The 9,539-nt window shown below is 44.3% G+C and overlaps 1 protein-coding gene across 2 annotated transcripts in view; it reads left to right on the forward strand.

The window, feature by feature from the left end:
* Positions 1-1,307: 1,307 nt before the first annotated feature.
* LOC119269047 (transportin MOS14-like) overlaps positions 1,308-9,539 on the forward strand; it is a 14,295-nt gene continuing 6,063 nt past the window's right edge. The window contains exons 1-12 of one of the 2 annotated variants that reach the window (XM_037550798.1): positions 1,308-1,691; positions 2,515-2,592; positions 2,822-2,884; positions 4,530-4,577; positions 4,656-4,802; positions 5,599-5,730; positions 6,513-6,553; positions 6,709-6,800; positions 8,441-8,568; positions 9,064-9,139; positions 9,253-9,373; positions 9,439-9,537. In XM_037550798.1, the coding sequence (XP_037406695.1) occupies positions 1,563-1,691; positions 2,515-2,592; positions 2,822-2,884; positions 4,530-4,577; positions 4,656-4,802; positions 5,599-5,730; positions 6,513-6,553; positions 6,709-6,800; positions 8,441-8,568; positions 9,064-9,139; positions 9,253-9,373; positions 9,439-9,537 (1,154 nt within the window). In that variant the 5' untranslated portion in view covers positions 1,308-1,562. The remainder of the gene's footprint in view (positions 1,692-2,514; positions 2,593-2,821; positions 2,885-4,529; positions 4,578-4,655; positions 4,803-5,598; positions 5,731-6,512; positions 6,554-6,708; positions 6,801-8,440; positions 8,569-9,063; positions 9,140-9,252; positions 9,374-9,438; positions 9,538-9,539) is intronic. The other variant, XM_037550802.1, reaches the window with a different exon arrangement.

Genomic DNA, 9,539 nt, shown 5'->3' on the forward strand with positions numbered 1-9,539 from the left:
TACTTTGCTACCATGGATATGAGGTAGGGTCGTCTATTATAGTACAAGTGGATTTGGGGTGAGGGAGAGGAATACATGGCCTCTTGGCCGAGCTGTGAGCAGGCAGGGCTGGATCATCCGAGTAGCTACCCGGATTGTTTGGGCAATTGCCGGATATCCGGGTAGGTACCCGGATGGTTCGACTTCATGTGAAAGCTTCGGGTGTCCTACTCGGACGTCCGAGTTGGTGGCCAGATGTCCGACGGTTGCTCATATCACCCGGTAGGTGTCTGGATTGTTTGATCAGGGTCCGGATGTCTAGTCCGGACGCTTGTACAAAGAGGCGGCTCGGCCCGGATGGTCCGGGATGGTGTCCGGATCGTCCGGGCAAATGCATTCCTGCGCATCTTCTTCTCCTTCTCCTCGTTTGCTCTCGTTAATTCTTGGTCTTGTCCCATTGCTTCTTCATGGCCTTCTCCTTGGTACCTAAGGACGCACAAGGTCTCCGCTTGAGGTAGCCATGTCTCATGTGAGTTGAAGAGGAGCTCGATAAGGAGAAAAGTAACCTCGGTTTCGATAGCCCTTGCGTGGGCTCTAGTAATTGGCCCACTTGGTGCTTGGGGGTGATGGTGGTGCATCTACGGGGATGACCCTAGGGTGCTCTGCAGCAACTGGTCAGTGTGGTTGCAGCTTTTCACCGATTGCAGCACCGGAGGTCACCGTCTCCACCATCAACAGTTGCTGGTTGCAGCACCAGTTGTTGCTGGTCGCTGTCGACACATGTAGCACAACATGTCTATCCAACAACCATGGCCACCGGTCGCAGCATCCGTGGCCGCCTACTCCGCCCGCATCGCCGCCGACCATCTTCACATCGTCGCGGCCTTGCCGTATCACGACTCGCCGGTGCAGAGAAACAGTGGATGGGTAAGAAGGAGATGTGACGTGCGTGCCCAAAGGGCAGCAAAGCATCCGTGCGCAAAGGAGATAGGCATGGAGTTGGTGCCGGCCATCACCTCACCGGCGCGAGCTGCTCGGGAATGAATGAATAAGGGGAGGGATGAACCATCATGATTGTGTGGATTAAGGAGGAAGCGGAGGTGGTGGTCGGGGAAGCTACACATGGTCCTTTAGATCGAGTTTGATCGAGCGGCCAGCAAGCGTCGCCAAGAAAGTCATTTCCTTCCTTTTTCCAAAGGATATCATACCAGGGAGCCACCCTATCAATTAAAAATAATTAATTAATGTCATCAGATCACACGCGCACGGAGACAGGTACAGCTCACAACAATTGTCATCGGCGCAGAAACAAAAACGGAAAAGAAAAGAAAATCTCAAACAATTGTCTCTCGTCTCGCGTCTCCCCCTCCCTCCCCCGTCCATCGAATCGAATCCCGCACACTCGCGCAGGCCCCTCTCTCCTTCTCCGTTTCAAATTTCTTCTCCTCCTCCAAAAACCCTACCCGCCCCGAATCGCCGGCTGCAGATCCAGTACGCCGCGGAAATCGTCCACCGTCGAGGGTTACTCACGGCAGCGCGCCAGCGGCGGCACAGTCGAGGAGGCGGTAGGGTTCGGCGCCGGCATGGAGGCGCAGGCCACGGCGACGGTGAAGGAGGCGCTCGCGGCGCTGTACCACCACCCCGACGACACCATCCGCGCCGCTGCCGACCGCTGGCTGCAGAAGTTTCAGCACACGCTCGACGCGTGGCAGGTGCGCGCGGGCTTCCTCCCCGGCTCGATTCGATTCATGTCCCCCAATCGTGTTCGTTTGCCTACAGAGATATTCAGGCGGTGAATTCGGTGTGGTGAGGGTGGGATGTGGGCGTGTTTGTATGGATTTGGCCCGGCTGGCGCAGAATTTCCGAGATATTGGAGTGGTTCAGCTGTGTGATTGCTCTGGAGTGGTGGTTGGAGGCGATGTATTGAGATTTGTTTTGTCTGAAGCGTGCTTTTCTTCTGCTTCTCCAGTGTCTGATCGTTTTATTGGATTTCAATTTGGGCCTGTGGGTGTGACAGCTAATGTAGAGCTGCTTTAGTATTCATTGTAGTGTCAAGACTAGAGTTTTGAAAACGTAGAGCAGATCAGGCTTGGTTTTAGCCAGTGGCTAGAATATGAACTGCTTTAGATGACGCAGGATTGAATTCTAGTTCTGTGCTGAACTTTGCTGCAAGTTGAATGTGTAAACCCTGGGAATGTGGGCAAGTTCAGTTTTTGCTGTTAGTTTAAGTTGCATTTTTAGCTGTGGGACTGGCTATCCAATCTTTTCTACTCACTGCCGTGGTATTTATCAGTTGAGGAAAATTCCATGAAAAGTTTGATGCGCTCTAAAATTCATTTTCATTGTACCATGTCACTATGTTTTTCTTATTGTATACACAGAGTGTCTTCCTAGCAAATGCAGGGTTTTATTTCAGATTTGGAGGCAGTTTTTAATTATGGTGCAAAGTATTTTATTTTACACTGGGCCATCTTGTTTATTTTGTGGTTGGTGGTTATCCCGAAGGCATCCAATCATTCTGTTCTCATTATGCAGGTAGCTGACAGCTTACTTCATGACGAAAGCAGCAATTTAGAGACTCTCATGTTTTGTTCTCAGACTCTCAGAAGCAAGGTGAAACATGCATACATAGATGCATTATGCTATTTCTTACTTCCTCCGTCCCAAAATTCTTGTCATCAAAATGGATAAAAAAGAATGTATCTAGAACTAAAATATGTCTTGATACATCTTCTTTTATCCATTTTGATGACAAGTATTTCCGGACGGAGGGAGTACTATCTAGAAACTTGTTAATTAGTGTAACTCTTAATGATTTATCTTGAATATGCTTGCATTTTAGGTGCAAAGGGATTTTGAGGAGTTACCGTCAGAAGCTTTTCGACCATTGCAAGACTCTCTATATGTAAGCATCAGCTTTTCAAGTTTTTCAATATAAGAGTAAAGAGTATAATTTGTGTAACTCTGGTTTGCACTACTATCAATTCTAAGTCCACTTTTCAACCCTCAACATACCACTTTGTTTAAGGATCAACCCTCAACTTCAAAACCGATTACTTCACACCTCCAACTTGCCAAACAGTTCTAAGCTCAACCCTACACTTGCCTCAATCTGGTTTTCGCTGAGTAGACTGGTTTTCACCAACTTGACTGCCTCATCAACGTTTGCCACGTCACCTTGACTACTTAAAAAAGTGTCTGGTCCCACATGTTATAGTATACCCATTTACACATCTCCATCGTGACATAGTCTCAAGCACGTTTTGTGCGCTCGAGCACTCCCCTTCCTATCGTACCCATTTACACATCTCCATCGTGACATAGTCTCAAGCACGTTTTGTGCGCTTGAGACTCAAACCCCAATTGCTCGCTCAAACCCTATGCTCCCTCTACTCGCCCATGTTGTCTCTGCTGCCCGGCTCATCGCTCCCCACCGCTTGTGTGCCTCCATGAACATGCAAGTAGCTGCCTCGCGGCCTTCCCGGTGTCAATTAAGCTGCTTAGGGCAGCTTGCTTGTGTTGCGCACGTGTTTATCTCTAAAGAATCAATTCACCAGCCTATTTGCTTAGCTTAGCTAGCTTGTACCTGCTTGTTTCTAGCGGCCAAATGCACCGGCCGATAAGGGAATTGCATCGTACAGGACGTCAGAGAGTACTCAGCGTACAGGGCGACCACAACGAGCTACTGCTCGTGTCGCTGAACCGATGTGAGCAAGACGACGATGTGCAGCGACCAGCGCCCACATCCGTGGGCATCAATGAGGCATGGGCATCGAAGTTGCACTACATTCACATCCATGGGCAGCAGCCCAAGCAGCTGCTGTCGGCTTCATTAGCACCTGGCTATGGCGCACCCCTATGCTCGGCCTCTGCGCATAGGTCCTTGTCGCCGCAGGCACCACCGTGGCCATCCTCATGCTCACCGTTTATCTCTGCTGCCGCCAGCGACGTCGCTGGCAATGCCCCTACGTGGCCCTGAGCCTCCCCTAGCCTACACCATGGAGGCGCCGTCTCCCGCTCCACGAGCACGCGCAGGCGGAGGAACTCGTTGGCTGAGCATGCACTCGTCGTGATGCTCGGCCTGGACGCGCACCCTGCGTGCTTTGCGGCGAGCACGGTGTGGGTTTCCACGCGTGTCGACGACGAAGACCTGCACCGCTGCGTCAGCTGATCACCTGGATCGCTGCGGTCGGATGACGCAGCTAACCATTGTCGGCAGCTTTAGACCTTGCACGCCAACTGCTCGATAAAATGCTCAGTCACATGAGAGACAGATGGGACCATATCTATCCTCGCCACATCACACATTGAGCTGGCGTCTACGGGAGCTAAACCAGGTCAAACCAATGGTAAAAACCAGTGAAATGGAGTGAAGGGTGTGTTTTGAACGGTAGTGGTTGTGGAGTAACCGGTTTTTGAGTTGAGGGTTGAGTCTTAAACTAAGTGGTAAGTTGAGGGTTGACAAGTGGACCTCTTCCCCTAATTATAAGCTCCAGTCGATCTTGCTAAGGGCGTTGTCCCTTTTTTGTTTAACTGTTTTCCATCTGCAGGGATTGCTAAAGAAATTTAACAAAGGACCACCAAAAGTTAGAACACAGGTAGATGATTGAATTAAGCAAGCATATTTTATACTGACAAAATTCTAATGACAACAACACTTGTTCTACCATGTTCAGATTTGTATTGCAATTGCTGCTCTGGCTGTGCATGTACCTGTGGAGGACTGGGGAGGTGGTGGCATCGTGAACTGGCTAGGCGATGAAATGAAATCTCAACAAGAGTTCATTCCAAGTTTCCTTGAACTGCTTATTATCTTGCCACAGGTACATAACAAATTTAGCTTCATTTGGTTGCCTATCATAGTCTCAGACTCTCAAATAATATTAGTCCTCATATCCTCTGTTTATATAGAGGAAAAGGGATAAAAGCTATTCGTAGCTGAAGTTTCATTTGTAATTTGTTAGGTCATTTCACAATATCATATTAACTTTCATGCATTCTTTTAAGCACTTAATAATCTGTTAATTTTGAGTCAAATAAGCTGAACATATGATTGTATGCCTTGCGAATTGAAGTTTCATGCCTTCTTTTAAGCACTTAATAATCTGTTAGTCTTGAGTCAAATAAGCTGAACATATGATTGCATGCCATGTAAATTGGGCATTTTTGGCTTCTTCTCATTTCTGTGAAAAGAAGGTAAGTTGGTGAAGCAACAAACTTTGTTTTTCTCTCTTTACCATTTGCAGAAGTTTTCTCTTAGTAGTCGGTGGTTGTCAATGGTCATGTTTCTATTTTCAATAAAAAAGTAGATCATCGATGAATCACACTCATAGATACCATTGATGATTTTCCTAGAGCTTCCAAATCTTGAACCAGATTTGTTTTAAATCATACAACAGTATTATTTTAACCATATGTTTTCCATAGCGTAGTGTCGAGTTCAGTAGAGTGATGTGCATCATATGCTCAAAATCTTATGGTCCAGAACTATCACACTCAATGAATAAGTGTCCAGATTGTCCTAATATAATCAATGAAGGACTTGTTGTATATCACATTCAATGTATATTATACTTTTTCTTGGTGAAATTGTAACCTATTTGTATGCTATCTTGACAGGAAACTTCTAGTTATAAAATAGCTGCTCGTCCTGAAAGGCGCAATCAGTTTGAGAACGACCTTTGTTCATCAGCTAATGTTGCTCTTAGTCTATTGACTGCTTGCTTGGGTTTTGACGAGCTAAAAGAACAGGTTAGTTTCTTCCTCGTAAAGATAGCTTCATATGGCACAATCAAACTCATTACATGCTAAAGTAGCTAAGGAAACCTGCTTCATAGGTGTGATAAGTAAGTCCACACCCGCACCTGCCCCAAGCAGAAAAGGAAAGCCACTGAAAAAAGTAGCGCTTTAGGTAAAGCATTTGCTAAAATAACTCAACAGGTACAGAAGGCAATGAGAACCAATAGCGTTCAATTGAGCTATACAGAACAGTTGAATAGTAAACCCAATATTCCCATTATCTGTTGTTTCATATCTTGCATGCATACGCAAAATCCTTCCATAACTGAGTCCTCTGGGCTACTTCCCTTTCTTTTGGCCATTATGACGTACATTTGAAAGTACTATACTTGAGAGGTATTTTTTAGTTGCAGTTCTTTTCACTGGTTATGTTATGGCCCCTTGTACTAAGATAAGGGGTTCGATTAGAAGGTTGGTTTATAATGTGCTATCCACTTGCCACGTACTAGCAAAAGTAGTTTTGATGTTTGCACATATTCTCATTGTGTTACAAACTAGCTTAGATTGTTACACCGTACACGCCTTTCCCGATAGTCTGGGAGCAGTCTCACTTGTAACTTCAGAGTTCAGACGGATCTCTTTTCAGCCAGGCAGACATTTTATCCATATTAATGCTTCAATATGCTTATCTGAACCCAGAGACCAGAACTACATATATGAAATTCCGAGACATAGTTATGCAATGAGGGGAGTGGGAGTATTTTGGTAGTTAATTCTGGTTCTTCCTTTCGCAGGTTTTGGAGGGTTTTGCTTCTTGGCTTCGTTTCTGTCATGGGTATGCTGCTTCTGCGATTTTGATATAGTAATACTTTATTCCTTGAGAATCTAACTGTTGTGGTACATCTAATAATTTGTATTCTTTCTATACTACTGCTGCCAAACAGTAATGGTCTAATGAATTTATGGAAGTTCTCTTTTATTTTTTCTCAGAATTACCGCAGCTACCCTTGCTTCACATCCTTTGGTCCATACGGCACTCTCTTCGTTGAACACAGATCAATTTCTGGAGGCAGCTGTAAATGGTATTGTTTGCTAGCGCACATAGTTCCTGTCATATTTTAGTTCATCTCTTGCCAGTTTCTCATTTTTTCTTCATCTGTCACCTCAGTCAATCACTTACTGCTATGCTCTTGCTACCACAGTGATGTACCACTGTTCACCTTATTCAGTTGCTACCAACATAGAAAAGTTGACACATTGAGTTTGGTTAATTTTTCGACCATCTGCTCTAGGCATGTTTTTTCTATGCATGACAAATGACAATAGTATTGGGTAATTCTTGCTATTTGTGATGTTAAATTTATGGATAATCAAGTTCAAAGGAAGGATGCAAATCAATTATGGATCTTTGCTCAAAGTCACTAAAAATCTGTGAGTTTCCAGGGAACACATATGGAATTGGGATGTGGTTTTGTACAAATTTGGGGCTCCATATTACAACAAGTTCCAGTCAAAGCCAAGCGCATGTTTCTGGTTACAAGCAAAATCAATTAACACTTAACTAGGTTTCAACAAGTTTCTTCATACAAACAGATTTCTGGTGTAGGTCTCCAGAGCTGGATGAGAGCTTGTGTAGGTTTTGACAAGTTTCACTAAAAACTAATTTTTGGTGCTGGTCTCTAGAGGTCAATGAAACTTTGGCGAGTATTATTGCTAGTTTCAGATAGGTGCTGTTTTGCAATACAACTATGGGTCTGAATGCCAGTGATCTTTGCTGCAGTGCGGTGTTGACAGAGATGAGGATGGACAATGTGTCTTCCTTGCAGACATTTTCACTTAGCCACACCATCACGAACCCTGACCTCTTGCAGGCTTCCCCTCCAACTCTCCCCCTCTTTCTCCAGGCTATGCACCACCACCTCTGTGCGCTCACATCGGTGGAGCTACCAAGCCCTAATCAAGCCCGCTGGCTCATCGTGGAAGCTGCGGAGCTCAGCAGAGTGTAGATTGGATACATCAAGTTTCAACTGCAACTTCTTTGAGTAACAAGATGTTTATTTTCTAGCTCAAGATTTACTGACCTCTAAAAACCAGCCAAACGGAAAAGCCAGCCCCCCCTGAATGCGACACTTTCTTACATTTTCCCAATTGGCCTGTGCAATCAAGATTAAGGATTGCAATTAGCAGTTGGATATGAACATGGTCGTGCATCTTTTGCACCCATTGATCATTGTCTAGATCAGAGGCTACATGCTTTCTGTTGTTGCCAAGATCTTGGTTCACATGCTGCTCTGCTGCTGCTTCACTGCAGACACTACTATCTATCGACATTGCTAGGGTCAACTAATTTATGGTCCTGATGGGTCCCCCTATCTCTGGCGCTTGATGATGGATGAGTTTCATTGGACCAGCTCGAAGATATGTTTATGAAATGTGAATTTTTTCTTGATTTGTATAAGGAGATATTTCTTCACACCGTTGTCCTTGTAAATTTGTAAGCTCAAAATTGTTCCAAAAAGCTTCTCCAGCTTGTCGCGTAAGCTGGCCTTCTGATCTTATAAGCAAAGAAGTCCCCAAACCTAGCTTATTGGATAAGCTATGCTTGACCAAGCCCACCATAGTTATTGTGAATGGCTGCATTCAGTTAAACCTAAGATAGACCCTATGTTCTCAGGATTTTGTTAGCAGCTTGCTAATAATACGCTCGTCTCTAACTTGCCAGTTACCTCTGAGTTGATACATTTTACTGTATCTCGAGATTCTTGTGGCATCACTGAACAGTTTCCGCTGATCCAAATTCTCATCCCTCATGTTATGGGCCTCAAAGAGCAGCTGAAAGACTCATCTAAGGTATGTAACATCTTTACCATACTCTGCATTAATGATCTATCAATGTGTTTGTTTTGTGCCCAGATCCACCATACCAAATATTTGGTCATGCCAAATTTTTTGCTCTGGCTTGAGTGGTCATAATTTTTTTTGCATGCTCATGCTTCTGTATCTGCTCCCAATTTATTTTCTTGCCAAGATTAGCCAAAGCATTCACCAATTTCTTAGCTACCAATTTTTTTTGTGTGTGATTGAGTTGGGTTCAAACCAAGCACATCGGATTCCTCCATCTGCAGATTTCTCCTTGATTGTTACTCCCTCCGTCCCATAATATAAGAATGCTTTTTACACTAGTGTAGTGTCAAAAACGTTCTTATATTATGGGACAGAGGGATTATTTATTAGTGTAGTGTTGGATACTTAGATTTACATAAGCACTTGTACTGTTACATGGTAAAATGTGTATCCACATGTGTTTTTCATCATTGTCATTGATAACTCTTTTTCTATTACCAGGATGAAGAAGATGTAAAAGCTATTGCTCGTTTATTTGCAGACATGGGTGATTCCTACGTTGACTTGATTGCAACAGGTAACACTTCATCGATGATGACGATGATCAAAATATGGATCTGTTTTTTCATGCTGTACATGAACCAAATCATCCTGACCATTTAAGAATTACACTTACAATTTATTTTGAAGGTTCAGGCGATGCCATGCAAATAGTGAATGCACTACTGGAAGTTACTTCCCATTCAGAATTTGACATATCCTCCATGACGTTTAATTTCTGGCACCATCTTAAGCGTAATCTAACTGGGAGGTATTTTTTTGAAACATTACTGGTTTTACTTGAGAAACAACCAATTCAGTGCTTACAAATTGTAGGGATTCGTATACATCGTGTGGATCTGAGGTGTCGATTGAAGCTGAAAGAAATAGAAGAATGCAACTATTCCGTCCTCCGTTTGAAGTTCTTGTGTCTCTGG

The sequence above is a fragment of the Triticum dicoccoides genome, chromosome 1A (genome assembly GCF_002162155.2).
Source record: "Triticum dicoccoides isolate Atlit2015 ecotype Zavitan chromosome 1A, WEW_v2.0, whole genome shotgun sequence".
Lineage (NCBI taxonomy): Eukaryota > Viridiplantae > Streptophyta > Magnoliopsida > Poales > Poaceae > Triticum > Triticum dicoccoides.